Source organism: Passer domesticus, chromosome 3 (genome assembly GCF_036417665.1).
Source record: "Passer domesticus isolate bPasDom1 chromosome 3, bPasDom1.hap1, whole genome shotgun sequence".
NCBI lineage: Eukaryota > Metazoa > Chordata > Aves > Passeriformes > Passeridae > Passer > Passer domesticus.
The window spans coordinates 98986325-99004591 of NC_087476.1; the positions used below are offsets into that span (position 1 = coordinate 98986325).

The 18267-nt window shown below is 57.6% G+C and overlaps 1 protein-coding gene across 2 annotated transcripts; it reads right to left on the minus strand.

Moving 5' to 3' along the window:
- Positions 1-4951: 4951 nt before the first annotated feature.
- Positions 4952-17873, minus strand: CAPN11 (calpain 11). 2 transcript variants are annotated; one of them, XM_064414614.1, is made up of 22 exons: positions 17745-17873; positions 14608-14890; positions 13986-14055; positions 12567-12685; positions 12295-12428; positions 11987-12155; positions 11339-11422; positions 11169-11254; positions 10899-10973; positions 10327-10487; positions 10078-10247; positions 9862-9873; positions 9379-9590; positions 9223-9262; positions 8896-8961; positions 8481-8538; positions 8319-8383; positions 7407-7475; positions 7197-7275; positions 6620-6736; positions 6488-6546; positions 4952-6242 (listed from the first exon to the last, which is right to left on the minus strand). In XM_064414614.1, the coding sequence occupies exons 2-22, from the start codon at positions 14851-14853 to the stop codon at positions 6216-6218; spliced, it is 2118 nt and encodes a 705-aa protein (XP_064270684.1). In that variant the 5' UTR covers positions 14854-14890; positions 17745-17873; the 3' UTR covers positions 4952-6215. The 2 variants fall into 2 exon arrangements, with proteins under 2 accessions (XP_064270684.1, XP_064270685.1); XM_064414615.1 differs by lacking the exon at positions 17745-17873 and adding an exon at positions 16786-16804.
- Positions 17874-18267: the final 394 nt, after the last annotated feature.

The window sequence follows — 18267 nt, forward strand, 5'->3', positions numbered from 1 at the left end:
TGTTCCTGGTGGATGTGTGTTTTCATTTCCTCCCCTTGTTTCCTTCCAAAACCCTGCTAAAGCCCTACTTTTGGATCTCGCTCAAGAAGAATTTAGGAGAATGAACAGACACGAGGGACCAAAAGCTACTGTTCCATTTCCCTGCCTGCCTGCTGTAAGCTGTCCCCAGCCCAGTAAGTCCCATCCAAGGGTGGTTAGTTCAGCCAGGGTGACCTTTCCCAGCCCCACAGATTCTTCCCAGGGAGCCAGCCATGGATGAGGAAAGCAGGCTGGCCATGCCTCAGCACAGGGACACCATGTGCTGAAAGCAGAAACAGCTCCCTGATGGCCCCAGAGCTTCAAGGACCGGGCTTGACGTCAGCCCCTTGGGCCTGGCCTCCTGGAGGCTCCTGGAGGCTCCGGGTGTGCCGTGGTCAGAGGCCGCAGTGCAGGGCTCAGGGCTCTGCTGCACGCTGCTGCCAGCTCCGTGCTGGCTGCTTTAGGGGAGTGGGAAGAGCTCCGGCGGAGCAGGAGCCAAAGCTTTGCTGCATCTATGTCAGGGTTGGTGTTTCCCCAGGAGGGAGCATCTCCCCTTGGATCAGGGAGGCAGCGGGTGCAGTGCTTGGCCTGCTCTTGAGACCCCTGGGTTCACTGTGCTGCAGCCAATCCTGGATAAGCCTCGCTTAATGCCTTGATTTCCCCAGCAGTACAGCTCCACTGGGAATATCCTCTCCTTGTGCAAAAGGCACTTGCAGCATCCTACCTTTGAGCAGGCTGAGGACTACTGGAATGAAAATGCAGCATCCCAGTCAGTGCTAGTGATGACAGTAATGGAGGAGAGTGGACATCTTATTCCCCAGGGAGCCTTTTCCTAGGAAAAGCCCTGCCTGGGCTGAGGGAACTAGTCTTCCTGCCATCCCTACTCTGGAGGAATCCTGTCCTCCAGTCCCATGGGGAAAGGGAGGTGCTGACCAGGTGCAGAGATGCTGCGGCACATTCCTGGGAGCATTGCCTCTGAGTGTTAGGTTGTATCCGAGTGTAATGTTGCCGAGATACACAAGGGAGTGGATGGAAAATTCTTTTGGAACAAAGGGGCTGTAGTGTGTGGCCTCTGCAGAAACCTGTTCCTTGCCAGGGAGGGAGTGCAGAAGGCTCTCACCCTGCTTTAAGAGCCAGATGCTTGCAACATCCCAGCTGAGAAGAAGGTGGGGCAGGGCGTAATTGCCAAGCCCTTGGGACTCATAGAAAGGCAGATTTTTGTCTCTCGCCAAAAATTCAGAGATCTTGCTGAGTTGCTTTCCCCATCTGGAAGCTATGGGTCCAACTGGGCAAAAGTACAGCCCAGGGAGATGAAGGGATGTAAACTTGCTCCTCTGTTGAGTATTGCCCACAGCTGGGAAGAGAATGTAACCTTGAAAGAAAACAAAATAGCACCAGTATCTGCTTCAGAACTAAAGATTTAGGGCAGCAGAGTCCTGCCCGTCTATTTCCTAGGCCAAGGCACATAGAGCCTTGCTGTAACTTCTCTGATCCATGAAGGACTTTCTGGTCCTGCAATCACTGCTCTGTCTCTCAACACTTTTTACTTGTCTATGTTTCATCCCTCTCCACCAGGGTACTCAAAGTTCCTCACCAGATATTTGGGTTATGTTTTGCTGGGTATGTGTCAAGACCACTTCCTTTCAGGCATCTGTTTTCTTTATTATATCATCTGTTAACTGATGGGAAGGGCTGAGATCCACTTCCTGAGCCTAACCAGGGACTGTATACCCCTCCATAGTAATTATTTCTCACAGATGATCAGTTAACATCTGGACATCAGCGAACAAGGAGCAGGAGAATCCCCCAGGCAGCACGAGGATGATGTGGGCTTCTGGTAAGCCTGTGGATGGAGCAGTGCTGGTGAGATAGCAGGGCTGGAAGCAGCCCACACAGGGCTCTGTCCTCAGACTGGTGGCAGGACTGCACAGAGCTGTCCTCTTGTCTTCTCCTCCCTGCCATCCCAAAGCCCAGCCCCTTCCTTCTTGCTGCTGAGCACGGGTGAGCTCACAGCCCACACATCCTCTGGGCAGATCCGGGGGCTGGAGCCAGCTGGAACCTCCATCTCCTCTGTGAGAGGATGGACCCATTGGGAGGCCACCTCAGAGGAGGCATGGGTCTGCAGGGTCATGGGTGTGTGCTGTACCAGCATCTGGGCAGGAGAGGGCCATGCTACCTCCTGCTACAAATCCCCGTGGTTGCTGCTGCCCTTCTGTGGAGGTAATGTCTTGTGAGCAGTCCTGTGCTCCATCACACAACAGGCAAATCTGGCACAGGCCACCCCAGGAGTGACGTGCCAGCACTCAGCCTGCTCCCAGAGCAGCATCTCTGCTCCGTGGGAGGGCAAGACCCTCATGCCATCTCAGAGGCAGGGGACAGAGCAACCATCAGCACAGGCTGTTGTATGATAACATCTCCAAAGGATTCAGCAGGGATCACAGGAAGAAGGGCATCTGCATCAGATGTAGATGAGATTTGCTGCAAGTCTTGCTCTGGGCAGCACTGGGAGCTCTCAGAAGTGGCAGGGGAGGAAGATGAGAGTCAGGAAGGCCAAGAGTATTTTGTTTTAGGAAGCCTCACCCTTCTGGCAGGGATCCCAGAGGGTGCTGGTGGTGGGGACAGTGGTGGCACCCAAGCACCCAGCCCCGTGCAGCAGGAGCACAGGCCATTCCTACTGAGGAGGGACGCAAGTGCTATAAATAGGTTGTTTAATGCACTGTGGCCAGGCCTTGGAAAGCCCCAGCCCATGCTCATTCCCTGCTGCTGGCGCTGAGACGGCAGCTGTTGAAAAAGGCCGAATCCAGCAGCTGCTGGCTGGCGCTCCTGCCCCAAGTCCCAGCCCTGCTGCTCCCCTTGTGGGGCGGCTGAGACCTTAGTATCCCTTGGCACAGGTGCTGGGGCTCTGTACTGGTGTTGGCGCTGCTTCCTGAGCCAGCAGTGACTGCAGGATGCTGCTGGTGCCGGAGGGACAAGGATGAGGAGAGGGCTTTCTTCCTTGCTATCCCTTGCGGTAGTGGGGAGACTGCCGTGCCTGGCTGGGAGCTGTGGGGCCATGCCGGAGTCAGCTGCTGCCCACCCACGAGCCCTCCCTCAGCTGTGGCTGTCCCCAGCCCCAGCTTGAGATGCTGGGCCCCCACAGCCGTCCCTGCTCACACAAAGGCCCCTTGTGCCCACGGGAATGACATTCCTGCAGTCGTGGGCCCGGGGCAGAGTGAAGCGTAGCCAAGGGGGAGATGCCAGAGCCCAGCTGCTGGGGCAGCTGGTGGGGCCAGGTGGGGATGGGCTGCGGTCCTGGCCCCCTCCCGTGCCTGGAGGATGGACATGAGCAGCTGGGGGAGAGGGGGAACCCCCGGGAAGGGCAGGCAGCTCTGGGCTGCGGGAGACAGGGGTGCAAGGGTGCAAGAATTCTGGGATGCTGGGGAGCAGGAGCAGTGGTGCTGTGCATCCATGGGGACTGCAGGCCCACCCAGCACAGACCCGTGGGACAGGTGTGGGGAAGGCAGACGTGGGCTGGGCCGGCTGTGCTGGCTAGTGCCTGTGCCAAGACAAACCCAAAGCTAAGAGCAGGTTTGGTCACACCTGGCCCCCTTTCCACCCCCCTCACCTCAGGATTTAAGGCCTCTGCTGGGCACCTTCCTTGTTCCCTTTGGAATGAGGGGGATGAGCCAGGCTACTTTTAGTGGCATTAGCTGGCAGCTGGGGAAGCCCCTGCCCCGACTCCCTGCTGGTACTGGGCTGCCAGCTGCCAGGGCCGGCGAGGGGAAGGATCTGCCAGCTGGCACCCGGAGGGAGGGAGGGAGGGAGGGAGGGAGGGGGCTTCTGGTAAGGCTACGCCAGGGACACCTGTCATCCCAAAGCCAGGGTGTCACCGTGCCCTATAATTGGGCCTGTGTGAGCATGATGAGGCCCTGCAGCTGGGACAGCTCTGCCTGCCTGCACCCCTGTTCTGTCCCACCTGAGCCTTGTTTTGCAGGGGATTTGGGATTGCATGGAGGAGCAGGAAGGCTGGGCTGGCAAGCCCTAGGGTACTCCCACCCCACAGGGCGGCAGCTCAGCTCACAGGTAGTCAAGTGACAAGCACAAGTAGCCCACCTCCATCCAGCCCTGGGGAGCCTCTGCAGGAGAGGGCAGCCTTGTGAGGCAGCTGGGGGCTGTTTCCATCTGCTGGCACACCTCAGCTCCTGTCTGTGCTCTGAGCCAGGCTGGCTTGCCCCAGAACTGGGTGCTGCTCTTGGGACGCTGGTCCCAGACAGCTGGGCTGGTCCAAAGGACACCTGCATAAGGGATATTGAGATGCTGGGCTGGATAGAGTACACAAGGTCACTCTTACAAATGCTGAGCACCCCTGGGCCATCCAGGCTGCAGTGTCCTTCTGGAGTGTGAGCAAGGAGCAGGATGCACTGACAGCAAGCCCTGCTCTGAGCCAGGCTTTGAAAAGCCCCACCATCCAGCACTCCACTCTCATTTTTGTGGAAGGCTTCTGCTTCTAGCTATAACTGGCATGACCTTAAAGGAAGCAGGGGAAAATATTCACTTCCTACAGCCTGTACCCAGGGAAGAAATAAAACTCTTTTGGTCCCTTTCCAGGGTCCAGAGTTCCAGGCTGCTCTCCACGTCCACCATCTCCATAGTTAACTCCATCCTATCCTCTTTCCCCTCCCCAGCCTCCACAAGACACCTTTCCTGAGGAGCAGTGCTCCCTTCCCTCTCTCTTATGTGGTGCTGCCCCATGTGTAAGTGTTGAGACACCTGTGCAAAGGAAGAGGCAAGTTTCATAAAGTCCTAGGGAATGTGGATGTCTCCAGCCCCACAGCAAGACCTGCCCTGATGGTGCTGCTCCCCAGGCTGGACAAGCAGCCTGACCTTGGCTCTGCACCAGCCCACAGCGAGCAGAGGGAGGACGCAGACCCCAAGACACCTCCCAGAGCACAGGTCTAACAGATCTGTTTATTCCTGGAGAGCACAGTGAGCAGGGTGAGGAAGCAGAGCTGCCGGGCAGGCAGCAGTGGTTATTGCTGCAGGTGCATCCTCCAGCGACAGCAGGGGTCTGGGGGAGCAAACTGCCTGCCTGCCTCTACAGGGCAGGGCACGGGCCGCCCCCACTGCCAGGCTGGAGCCACCCATTACCCCAGAAGAAGGTGAGGGGAATGGAGTAGCACAGAGAAGTGCAAATATGTTGGCACTGGAGTTCATCAGCTCTGGGCAAAGGAGCCCAAGATTCGAGGAGAGTGTTACAGTATGGGAGGATGAGGGATTGGGAGAAAAACCCCAACTTTGTGCCAAAGACCCCCATAAACCAACACCCCCTGCTCCCTGGAGGAAGGCATTGCTCTCGGGTGCTGTACCCCCTAGCCCTGGTGTGGGCCAAGGGCAGCAGATGTCCCAGGAGCTCCCAGAGACGGGAGGGGAGGCCAGGCTGCTGTGACAGTGATGGCATAGCTGTGTCTGCGTGGACAAGAGGAGCTTCAGTGCTGCAATACAGGGTTGCATGTGTTCACGTGATGGAGGAGGCCCGAAACATTCAGTGCTTGAGTTGTAGAGCTTGACCCAGGGCTGGGCTGAGGCAGGGGCATGGGGGTGGAAGGCATGTGTTGAAGGCCACGCAGGAAAGAGCCAGCAGGCTCCATGCTTTGGTCACGCTTGGTGGCGATGAGTACGGTGCAAGGGCTTCAGGATATCGAGTGTGGCCATTCCTCCTCCCACAGGGCCACTCTGGCTCCCTCAGGAGCCTGCTGCCTGGGCAAGGCAGTATGTGCTGATGCTCCCAGGTGTGGTGCAGAGACAGGCAATGTGTGCTGGAGGGGATGGGCCAGCACTAGAGCAAGCAATACCAGTGTCCTCCCCCTCATGCCCCAGCAGCTGCCCCTCCCTGCTCTGCAGCTGGCCCCCGGCCTGCCACCATGCAGGGACTCACAGCTCCCCCATGCTGCTCGCCCTCCTCCTGTTCTGGGGTGAGAGGGAGCAAGGGGATGCGGAAAGAAGCCCAGCCCAGAAGAGGAGAAGGGAATCCCCTGCCTGCCTTGACCCCTGGTCCACTGGAGAAGATGGTGTGAGGCTTGCTGGGAGGCAGGGCTGGTGGCTCAGCGTGGGATGGAGCAAGGGGGGAAGAGTATCCTGTATCCATAGATCCAAGGGAGGCACTTGGAGTGGGCCTGGCCCATTGGGGTGTCCCAGCTGCAGTAGATCTGTTGTAATTCCTAGCCACACATCGTCAGCAGCAGCCACTGGGAAGGAGAGGAAGAAAGGATGAGCAGGGGGCATTTTTGGCATGTCCTCATGAGTAAATTTTAACAGCCCTCCATGAAACACAGAGCCTGCGGCAGTCCTGTTTACTCACCTTGATCTTTTATGGGTTCTTTCCCTACCCAGGGGGCTGGAGGGCTTTCTACCACTCACCCTAGGTACCCCGTTCACCCTATGCCATGTGCCCTTGTTTCCCACCCCAGCCTTCACTGGGCTGAACTCTCACCTCAGAAAGGTTCATGACAGCAGTACCAGTGCCTTCAGGGTCCATGCTACGGAAGAACCCTGCAGGGACACAAGCAAAGTGAGCAACACATCTCTCTGTTTCTGCTCTCCCTGCCCCAGGGCCATCACTCACTGAACATGGTTTCCAGCTTCAGGAGGCAGCAGACGAAGTTGTCAAAGTCCACGCCCATGTCACTGTCTGCATAGCGCGCCACCACCACCTGATGCAGCTTGTTGTTCAGCTTGAAACCTGCAAGGCAGAGAGCAGTCAGCCCCCAGGGAGGCAGGAGGGCGGGGTGTAGTTGTGAAAGTCCATGCACCCACACAAAGGGTCCACCAACCCACCCAAGGAAGAGCACTGTGTCCAGCCTCAGTAGGAAGAGGGGATGCTCTTCCTGCAGCCACATATGACTAGTTAGCTCACTGATCCATCCCAGGCCTCTGCTTTGCCAGGATGGGATTCTGCAGGCCACAGGAGGACAGAGGCTGGGACATCCTGCGTGCATCTCTAACTCTGAGGCTCCAACACTCGGCACAGCTGTGATGCAGAAAGCCTGGTGCGTACAGGGGCCACATCTCACTGCAACAGGTTGGCTTCAAGCATGCAATATAGGCTGGTTACACTCTTCTCCTGCTATTTAGGGCAGGACTGTGACAGCAGGAGCCCCCTCCCCAGCCTCCAGCCCAGTCCCATCCTTCTCCAGACCTACCGGCTGACTCTAGCGCCATGCGCATCTCATAGGAGCTCATGGTGCCTGACTTATCCAGGTCATACTGGCGGAAGATCGTCTGCAAAAACACCACAGAGGACATGAAGGGAAGGCTCTCCTCTGGCCTCCAGGCTGGCTGTCCCCCCTCCTTGCTGCCTCAGGAGGGGTGCTACCCCTGTGCAGTGCAGCACACCCCCTTCTCCTCCTCACCAGCCAGCTCCGGATCTTGTTCCACAGGATCTGGAACTCCACCAGCCCAAGGCGGGCACTGCCATCTTTCTGGGGAGCAGAGGGTCAAGGAGATCAAAGCAGCCAGGAAAGGGGGAGGGTACAAAGGCAAAGCTACCAGATCCCAGCCACAGGAGGTGTGAAAAGCCTGGACATGTTTGGCCTGTCCAGTTTTCCCCCCAATCTTCCCCTCTATCCTATGCAGCATCAGCAAAAAGCTTGCAACCCAGCAAGGAAAGGGTAACACTTGAACCAGCAGCCGTGCCACTCCCTGGGAGCAGTTGTGCTGCTGCCGTAGGAAGCACATTGCTGTGCTGTCCTTGGACCAAAGCTGGGCTGGTCTGCAGCATAAAAGAATGTTGTAGGCCAGGCTGGAGAAGGGCTCAGAGGTGCTCCTTGCCTGACCCCCCCAGATGCATGTCCTTGTGCAAGCAGGACACTGGCCATGGCTCCTGTCACTTGACTCATCCACAGCTGCACAGGATGGTTTGGAGGGAAGAAATCCAATAGTCCTTGTTTCCTTTGAGGAGTGCCTCAAAGGCTGGGTGGCACAACAGCACATCAGGCTAGGGAGCCTGTGGGAAGTGAAACACAGGAACTTCCTCCTGGAGGTGAAAGTAGAAGGCATGGGGTGGGACCGTGCTGGGCTTTTGGTGGCAGAGCCTGGCCCAAGCAAGCAGGGGAAGTGATGTCCCTTGCCAAAAAACCTGCTGCTTTAGTTAAAGAGTGTAGGGCAGGTGGCCCTGAAGCCATAAGGACCCCTTCCTTTCTTCCCCCAGTTAAACAGCTTGAGCATTGCCATAGAGCCAAGCCCCAGCTCCAGGAGGTAAGTTGTGTTTCTTGCAGGCTGAGCACCATGAAAACCAGCCCTGGCCCACAGCACCAAGAGGATACATCCATCAGGTTGACCATGTTGCGGCAGGAGTCCAGGCTGAACCCATCTGTTTTCAGATCTTTGTCTGAGGAGAAAGGAGGAGGCTTAGCACATGCATCCAAACCCAACCTGCCAAGCAACCTGGGCTGCAGGGAGCAGGGGGTGGGAAGAGTAGTGCTTACGTCTGGAGATGACTCTGTTCAGAATAGTCCGAAGCTCAAAGACGCTGATTTCCATGTCCTGGAGCAGAAGCAGAGTTAGGATCACCCCTTGCCTGCTCTCCACCCCACTTGTGGCCATTGTCTCCCTCTGCCTAAACATCTCTGCCTTAGTCACAGTCACAAAACATGAGGATGCCATTACAGTTCTTGTACACTCAGAAGAGTTTTGGTAACAGCTGGATGCTCTTCCCCAGATCTGCCTCTGTCATCACACCATCCCTGCGGGCAGCTGGGCTGAGCCACAGCAAAGATGGACTTGTCTGCAGGATGGGGCTGAGTGAGCGTGGGGTGGGCTGGAACTGCCACGGCCAGGGGTTCAGTCCTGTCCCCTCCCCTCCCCAGAAGGCTTTCCAGAGCTTGGTGCAGCCATACCCACCTCCCCTGCCAGCTGTTGGAACATGTTCTTGAAGCTGTCCTCTATGTCATCCTCAGTTATTTCCTCCTGGGGTGATGCAAACCAGAAAGAAGAGGTTAGTGTTCAAACCCAGGCTCTGCCCTGCCTTCCAGGCTCAATAAACGCCAACTGGAAAGGAAGCTCTTCTTTGTTTTTATCATCTTTGTTAATTCCCACACCCCCACCACCCCAGCCTTGCCAGCCCCTCTCCAGCCACATTGACATCCCAGACTCAGGCAGCCACCCCCGCCTGCAGCTCTCCCTCCCAAGGAGCCTCAGCACTAGCCCATCCAAAGTGGCGGCTCCTACCTCATCTGCCAGATCTGCCGAGATCTCCTCATCCAGCTCCCTGGGGCAGAAAGGGGAAAACATGGTGATGAGCAGGATCCCCAGCCAGCAGGCTGCCTGCAGTGGTGACATCCCACAGCTCACAGCCACGGGCTGTCCCCCCAGGCCAGGACTCACGCCGTGTCCGACTGCTTCTCGGTGAAGACGCGCAGGACGAAGTCGGCCTCCTTGTGTGGCTCGAAGGTGGAGGGCACAACGATGTACTCACCGGGGGGCAGCCGGATCTGGTTGCTCACCTCCCGCAGGTTGATGAAGGTCTCAGAGCGTGCCCGCGACTGGTTTCGCAGGAAGAAGTCCTTCTTCAAGTGCACGTTCTGCATGCCCTGGGCCTGGGGGAAGGAATGTGCTTGTGGACCACAATGGGAAGCATCCACAGGGAGTGGCGGGACCAGCGCCAGCTCCATCAGGTAGGACAGCCCTGCCCTGCCCATCCAGTAGGAGCCATCCCTCCCTCCCACATGGAGATGCCCAGCTCCCACTGGCACACTAGCCACAGCCAGTGCTGTGGGAGCTCCCATGCCACTGGATGCATCAACCCATTTTTGCCCAGTCTTGTGCTTTCCACCAAGATGGGGTAGGCTCTGACAGCTCAGGACGTACCTCCTCAGGAACCTGCAGATAGGAGGGAAAAGGGGGAAAAAATCAGAATCCCAGTACCTGCCCCATCCTTACAGCTGCAGGGAGCACAGGATGGGGGACATTAGCCCACAGCTGGCCAAAGCTGGTGGAAAGGATTTTCTTGAGGGCTGGGATTGAGGTGGGACTGGCAGGGCTGAGCCTGACCGAGGAAGAAGCGTTGGGGCAGGCAGGGGTTACCTCATAGACAGCAAAGCCGATGGTGTGCATGTCACCTCCCACCCGCCGCTCCCGCCGCCGGTGCTTCTGCATCAGAGCCACCAGGAAGCTGCAGGCCACCTCATCGTCCCCAGGGTCATCATCTTCTTCCAGCAACTTGATCTTAAACTGGGGGTTGATCCAGAATGTGGCTGGGAGCAAGGGGATGTATGGATGAGACACCTGGTTTCGTCACGCTGCCAGGAGCAGAGGTGTGGAGGGCAGAGGTACCTGGGTGATTCCTGCAGCCCCCGGCAGTGCTCCCCCGGCGCCACGTGCCCTCAAACACCTGTGTGTGCCATCTGCTGAGCTCGTCCTTGGTGAGGGCATCAGGGGTCAGGTTGCAGATCTCGAGCCTGGAGAACTCCCTCATGAAGTCCCGGAAAGACATCCTGTGGGAGGCAAGCAGGGGCTGAGGCCAGGGCACTGCTGTGGGGAGGGAGGAGAGCACAAGTAGCTCTGGACCCAGCTAACATTTCAGGAGAATTAAATGACAGTAAAATCTTTTACCCTAAACAGTTATAACTTATTTAAAGCTTCGTGCGGGGTTTGGGTACGAAGGGATGTTTACTCTTCCTAGATGTTTATTTTGCATTTAGTTGACCTGAATTTTCTTCAAGGGAGGAAAATTATTAACTAGATCAGATGAGAAAATGCTGGCAAGCTCTCCAGTGCTGGGAAGCCAGCTCATAAAGGCAGGTCAACGCTTCAGGTGAAGCATGACTGCAGGATCTCTTGCCGGCTCCTCTGCTCCTTCCCAGACCGGCTGCTCAAACAGAGCAGCACTTCGCCCCAGCACTCACCAGAACTCTCCATCCTCCATCTTCAGCTGCAGCTCTTCCCTCTCGTCAGGGTCAATGTTGTTCCACTCAGAGGAACTGGAATAGCAGGAGAGACACAATTAGATAAGGACTCCTGAGAGCAATTTAGAGCTGGCCCTCAACTCTTTTTCTGATGTGAAGGGCTCTGCACGCTGTGAGCTTCCCCTCAGCACTGCCCCGTGCTTGACTGCTGTGTGTGCAGTGCTTGCTGGCCTGACAGAGCGAGACTGCCATCCCTTCTGTCCTGCTTACCCATCACTCCAGGCTCCAGTCCACTCCACCTGACCCCAGGGGTTCCTGATGCGGATGAGTTGTTCCTGCTGACCCCGGTAGTTCACCTGCCAGACACCAGACACAGGAGGTGGAGCACATGCCACTGGCCAGGCTGCTATTGCTATTAAAGTCTAATCTAGGTGACTCACATCTCTGAAGGCTGTGACAGAATAGGCGTGGCCCTTCACCAACTTCTTGAAGGTCACTGCTTCCATATCAAAGGCGCTTGTGATCTGAGGAGAATGTGTAATACTTAAGTAAATAGGACTAAATTCATGTAGTCTTATCCCTACTCCTTCCCTCCACTGTGTGAATTCTCCTTGCTTTGCACTGCTCCAGCCAAGAGAAGTAGCAGGCAGCAGCTCCCACCAGTGCTCAAAGACTGCTGGTTGTGGACAATTTAAAGACAGTTTCCTTAGCAGAGGATCCCGAAGATCCATCAAAGAACCACCCAAACTTTAGAATTTAAAAACCCCACTCCAGGCAATTTGCTGATGCAAAACATGGCCAGAGTTATAGGCCTGCACTTGAGATGAACAATCCCGCTCCATCCAAAGGAGCCACGTGTTGTGCCACAGGGCTGCCACACTGGCTCTGGAAAGGGTGCTGTGGTAAGAGGGCACAGAAGTAGCCTTCCACCCTGCGTGCCAGTGAGGGGACTGCTGATACAGCCTTGGCTCTGTGAGGCCTCGCTTTGGGCAGCGCTGCGGCAGAGCCCCGGCTCCTCCCGGCACATCACTTACATCAGCTCATCCCAGCACATCACTTACATCAGCTCATCCCAGCACGTCACTTACGTCGATGGAGCAGCCCAGCAGGGAGCCCCTCTCCAGCGCCTTGCGGATGATGTGGGCCATGTTGCGTGGCGGCCGCTTCAGGTCGTACATCTCTGCCACGCCGCCCGTGAAGTCCTCGAAGCCCTCGGTGGTGCTGCCCCCCGAGAGCGACTCGTAGCAGCCGTTCAGCCTGAGGGGCGTGTGGGGGGACAAGGGTAGGGCGCTGCAGCTGCCCTGCCACCCAGCACAAGAGGAGACTCCCTTCCCTCCACCTGCACAGGCCCTACCCCATACGTGCCCACCCACGTGCCCGCCACGGGGATACCCACTTGGCATAGGCCTTCTCCAGCAGAGCACTCCAGAACTCGGTGCACTCCGCCGAGTGGACAAACAGAAGTTCCCCATCCTTGGTGGGCAGCTGGTCGTCCACCACCACGTCCACCCACTCACCGAACTGCCAGATCTGGGGGGTGAGGAGGGAGTGGGGTGAGCTCAGAGCATCACATGGCATCATCCCTACCCCAGAGGGATGGCCTCCACCCACCACCCTTGCTTCTGCCACAGCCCACCAGCTCTTGAGGGCCAAAAGCTCCCGGCCCACCTGGAAGTGAAAGATGCCAGCATAGTCCTCCTGGAAGCTCTGTCCATGGGGCACCACACGGTGCAGGAGCTCCTCGTTGAGCGTGAGGGAGCCAATGGCAGCCAGCAGCCAGCAGTCACCTGGGGAAGGAGAGGAAGCTGGTATGAGTGCCCATCACCTCCCTAGCTGGGAGGGTAGGTGATGGATGTTTAGGAGCCCATGGTGTGCTCTCCTTGCAAATATTTGGGGCTACCCAGCTCATAAAGTCCATGGAAAAACCAGAGAAGGTCCAGCAAGCAGCACTCAGGAATCCAGGCTTGCTCAGCCTGCCCACAGAGAGAAGTAATAGCTCAAGGCAACAGGGAACTTTCCTCCCTTACCTGGAGCCTGTGTCCAGACCACCACACACAGTCAGCACCAACAGCCCCCTCCTGCAGCCATTTTTCTGGACCCTCCTGGAACTCATTCATATGACTGCCCTCCATATCACAGACAGCAAGTTCTGCAGCTTTTTTTTGGAATTACACTTTGAAGGATAAAAGCCACTTTAGCAATGCCACCGCACTTTTCCTTCTGAGTGATCTTAACCACAAGTGCTGCTCCAGGCCAGAACTGTGCTTTAAATTCTTTGACTTGATTCTCTTTTTGCCTTTGAAGCCTTTCACACCTTAGCCTTGAGCCCGGATAATCTGTAACTGAGCTGTGGTTTGACAAAATGCCATTTCCAAGTTTTTAATGACCAAGTGAACTCTACCACAGTGCTTTGGGCTGTTATGCACTCTAGTTGCCACCTCAAGTTTGTCCTAATTACTGGATATATTAAATGCAGTCAGCCCTGAAAACAGCATGCTAAATGTGCTAAGGTAGACAGTACTCCCAATCAAGTGCCCTACTTGCTCCCAATCAGGACAACACTGTCTGTGGTACCAAGATCTGGTTCTGATGACCACAAAATTCCAGTTGTGGTTCAGCTCTGCTAGCCTACCCAGCCCATTAATACATCTTTCCTTGCCTCAGTGCCCTCACCTTGGGAGACACCTCTGGAGAAAAGACAAATCACCACTCGTACACCTCTCGAAACCCTTCTGCCACACTGCATTTGTTCACAAGCATTTTGTCACCACCACCACCTCAGTTTGTTTTTGTCATGCAGCTGCCATCCCTCACCATTTACCAAAGCAGGGAGCTCTTTGGAGCAGCTCCTGGCATTGTTGTCAGCATGTGTGAGGCATGGATGCACCCAGAATCTCCACTGATCTCAGCATGGCCAAGCTGTGCACACATCCACTCATTTTTGTGGAGCTTTAACCTAGAACTACCAGGAGGCACAGGATGCCCCCTGACTTGCAGTTTCCACCTCACTGAATGGAAAGGGCCACCCAACCCTCCCCAGTTACTAAAGCCTGGATGAAAGTCCAGGGACAAAGCTTCAACACTCACCCAGAGCCCCCTGGCAGATGTCTGTCCGGGTGGCACCGCCAACGATGAACTGAGGGTCATCCACTAATTCCTGCAGAAGGACAGAATCAGATCCTGCTGCTGCATCTTGGCAGGGCTGGCACCCACTGCAGCTCTGACTCGAGAGAAATGGTCCCTGTGAGATGTACCCCACCTGCCCTCTGCTAGGGAAGGCTGCTTGACTGCAACCCCAAGGCCATCACGGTAAGGCAAGGCAAGATCTGCTGTATCCATGGGAGGACAAGGCTGGATGGCATTCCCCTTGCCCCCATGACACCAGGGGATATGCCCTCTCAAAAGCCCCAGCTACTGAGGGTGACACACCCATGCCATGACACCCAGGAGCAAGAACACAACCCACCTGTTTGGAAGCCCACAGTCTGCTGCCCAGAGGAAGCAGTGCCTGCTAGACACGATGCTCTTCTGAGCAGACACTCGTGGGGAACGGCCCTGGGCCCTCGGGAAAGTGGCTCTGCAGCACTCCAGGGACTTGGAGCACTGAGGGGTGCCAGCAAGGGCCAGTCTGCAGCTCAGCACACGTCAGTGCAGACGTGCAGGGCAGGGACGCCAGCCCAGCCTGAGGAGAAGCAAGCCCAGCACTTACCGACGGACGCTTCCACTCCACTCCCCGTGTCTTGCTGGAGTGTGGCCCCAGCTCCTTGAATCCAAGGGCAGTCGGGCCAGCTGGGAATTGGGGATCCCTGAAGAGGGTGCCACTCTCAATGCACTGCTGCTTGAGGGCCTCGTAGTCCTGGTTGAGGTACTTGATGGCGTTGTTGTGCTGGCCGAGCCCCTCGGCTCTCAGGCGGTCTCTCTGCACGCGAGCAGCCATCCCGCCAAAGGGCATCATAGCTCGGCACCAGCACCGCTACCTCGCGCTCCACTCCCTGCAACACAGCAGGCACGGCCACGCTGAGGCAGGGCCCGCTACCTTGCTCTTCCCTGGGGATGTCAGCCATCACACAGAGCCAGGCTTGGAGGCTGAATCTGCAATTCCCCACCACCCCCACAGCAGGGACCTTCTCCAGCAGCAATGGCCTGGCACAGTGAGCCCAGTGACACCAGAGCACCCCAGGGTGGGCACACACACCAGGAGAACCTCCCAGACCCCATCCCCAGCAGCAGCCCCGTTCTGAGCCCTGTCCTCCAGCCTGGCCTTCGCAGCCCTGCTGTCTTTAGGGGACACCAAGGGGACAAAGCAGCATTGAGGGCGGGCTGGGAGGAGGCAGCCCCCCAGCACCTAGGCCATGGGTCCTGTCCTGTCCCCGATATGCCAAAAAGCTGAGCCCGGAGGAATTTCAGACGCTTTCCAACCTCGTCAGCCTCTCCTCCCGGCGCAGCTTTCCGGGTTCTTCCCTCGTCCCGGCTCCTCCTCAGCCGCCTCGGCCGGGAGGGCGTCAGCGGCTGCCCGCAGCTTCTCCCACCCCCAGGGGCCTCCCCCTCTTCTTTTCCCTCTTCTCCGAAAGCCGGCCCGGCTGCCTGAGCACTGAGTCAATAGGGCCGGGCAGGGAGGAGCCCAGCGGAGCGCAGATAGTTCTAGCTGTGGGGCCAGAGCAGGACAGGGAAGGAAGAGGCGGGACGGCACACACACACACACAGGGAGGATGACTCAAGGCTCGTCGAGCGCCAGTGGAGCAGCCTGCCGGGAGATACCGGGAAGGGATTGCGGAGTTCGGCGGGGCAGGACAGACACCGCAGAGCCCCCATCCCGCAGCTCTCCCTGCTCTGGCCATCCTCCCGGGGCTTTGACCAGCAGCTCCCGGCCAGGAGCTTCGAACCAGCTGGACACAGTTGCCAGGCACGTCTGGTCCCGCAGCCCTGCCCGGCAAGTCCCAGCTGGCTCCCGGCGTCCAGCTGCCCTCGGCCCTGTCCAGGCACCATGGCAGGCAGCGCTCATCCCACCGCACCGCCCAGGCTGGAAGGGGCTCTGGCACCGTCTGCTCCAAGCCTCCGTGCAAGCGGTGTCACCAGCAGCAGGGGCAGGTGCCACCGCCCCCAGCCCACTGGCATCTGCGGCTCATCCTGCCCCACTCCCCAGCAATCTCAGCTCCTGCTTGGCTGGGCTGGTGCCCAATACTTCAGAGGTTTCTCCAAGTGAGAAAGTGGTGTAGTCCTTGGGTAAATAAGCCAGGAGCCAGCAACCCACTCAGAGCAGCAAACTCGAATGCCAGTGCTGGCCCACTCCCTCCCCAGTACCCTATCCCAGGGGAGCAGGGCACAGCCTGGCTCCAAAGAGGCGGCTTTCCTTGTCCTGAAGTGCTGTAACACTAAAGGGAAGGCAGGCAACAGTGAATAGGGTGAGGGTGCATGCTCCTGGCACATATGTAAGGCATAAACTTGGCTGCTAATCCATGTGGCTGTCCTAGCCAGAAGCTCTTCAGAAGAAAAAATTTACTCTTCCCCATCACTCTGCTTGCTCTGGGATGCTCCAAACCCACTACCCTTCTCGGGGGAAGCGCGAGCTCTTCTCTCCTCTACGACAGTCCCAAATCTATGGAGTTCCTCCTACAGCCCCTGCCCCACAGCCGCACCCTGGCAGTCTCTCCCAGCGTCAAGGCACTTGGTGCCTGCAGAGCTGGCAGGATGGCTTCTCCAGTCCCAGACACTTCCCAGAACAGAGGGGCCCTGAGGGAGGAGGGATCCCAAGTACAGCTGCCCACACTGCCCCCAGACCCCACTCACCACCTCCCTGGCACTTAGACCACAACCTGCCAGTGGCCAGGGAACTTCCCCTACCCACAGCCCCTGACAGGTTCCCTGCACCCTTTCCCACCCTACCTACCAGCACGGGACATGGCTGCGGACACGGGGAGCTCTGTGCAGACACGGGCACCGTACGAGTTATTCTTAGCTCTGTGGCTCAAAATACTCGGGAAGGCTGTGCTCAGTGGCAGACGGAGGTCACGCAAGCGCAGAGCAAAGGAAAGCATTTCAGACCCCAGAATGGGAGAGGGACCACATGGGTCTTTAAAGCAATGGGGTCAGCCACTGACACCTCCCAGGATTATGCTGATGGACACTGCAGGTCCTTCACGGAGGAGGAAGGGGTGTGATGAGACAAGCCAAGCCCCCAGGGCAGTTTTCCACCACAGGTGACATCCAACTACAATATGATGCTTTCCAGTACTCGAGGCACCTCTGATCCCTCCCAGGTGGGAGCAAAAAGACACACTGGTTCCTGCAGGGTCCCTGACACCTTGTGCACTTTAGCGCATACTGCAAAGCCCTTGGGCAGCATCATTGTTGAAGTCCAGCCAAGAAATCTTTGCAGACCTCTGGCTGCCAGCTGCTCTTGCAAATCAACGGAAGTGGGGAGTTCCCTTCCTCAAAACCAGCCCTGACACCCGGTGTCGTGCCGCACACTCAGCTCGGGCCAAGGCGTCACAGCCGCCCATGGCATCCCACAGTGCTCAAGCAGCTCTCAGGCCCTTTCCAGCCCTCCAGATGACAAAGATCCCACAGGCTATCCTTTATGTTACCGCATTCCTTTGACGGGATGCGGGCTTGGCTTTGGGGTCGGCAGCGCATCCCGGGAGGCTGCGGTACACTGCGGATGCGTTAGCTAATACAAAAATCATCGCAGACAGAAAGGGGATGGGAGGGGTAGGCTGCCTAGATAAGCTGAGAAAACAGAGGAAGCAGCCGGGGAGGGGGAGACGGAGGGACCCGGCGGCGGGCTCCCCCCCGGTGCTTAACCCAAGCTGGGGGTCGGACAAGGGGAGGATGGGGGGATGGACTCACGGAAGCTGCTGCCGCCACCGCCCTGCCCGCTCCGGCTCGGCCCGGCACAGCCCAGCCCGGCTCAGTACAGCCCCGCGGAAGGTGGAGTTTCGGCGGGCAGGATGTACGAGCAAAGCCGGGAGGGCAGTGGGAGGGGGAATTAAAGGAGCAGTGACAGCTTACAGACACTGGGAGGGGATTATTGATCCCGGCTGATGGTGAGGTTCTGTCTGCTGTCATCCTCTCCCAGCTCCTGGGATGGCGGGGTACCGCCGGGATGGGCGTGCCCCTTCCACCATTGTTCTGAGGGAAGGGTTGGGTTCGCACGGAAACCGGGGCTGGAAGGAAAAGAGGAAGCAACTTTCCTCTAGGAATGGATTTGCGGATGACTGCTCCACACTGCCGGCACCCCAGCGTAGCCGGGTGAAGCTCTGTACTGCATCTTTGTCCCCAGGACTTATTGACTTTCTGGTGCCACGGCTGAGTACGGTGGTCCCACGGTGGTGTCCCTTCTCCCTTCCCTCATGCCTGCGGGGACTGTGCC

Coding starts and splice junctions, on each gene's coding strand:
- CAPN11 (XM_064414614.1), bottom strand. CDS start 14,853: ATGATGCCCTTTGGCGGGATGGCTGCTCGCGTGCAGAGAGACCGCCTG. Junction 11,255..11,338: donor CTGTCACAGCCTTCAGAGAT/GTGAGTCACCTA, acceptor GGTGTCTGGCAG/GTGAACTACCGGGGTCAGCA. Junction 7,476..8,318: donor ACATGGTCAACCTGATGGAT/GTATCCTCTTGG, acceptor TCTGCTCCCCAG/AAAGATGGCAGTGCCCGCCT.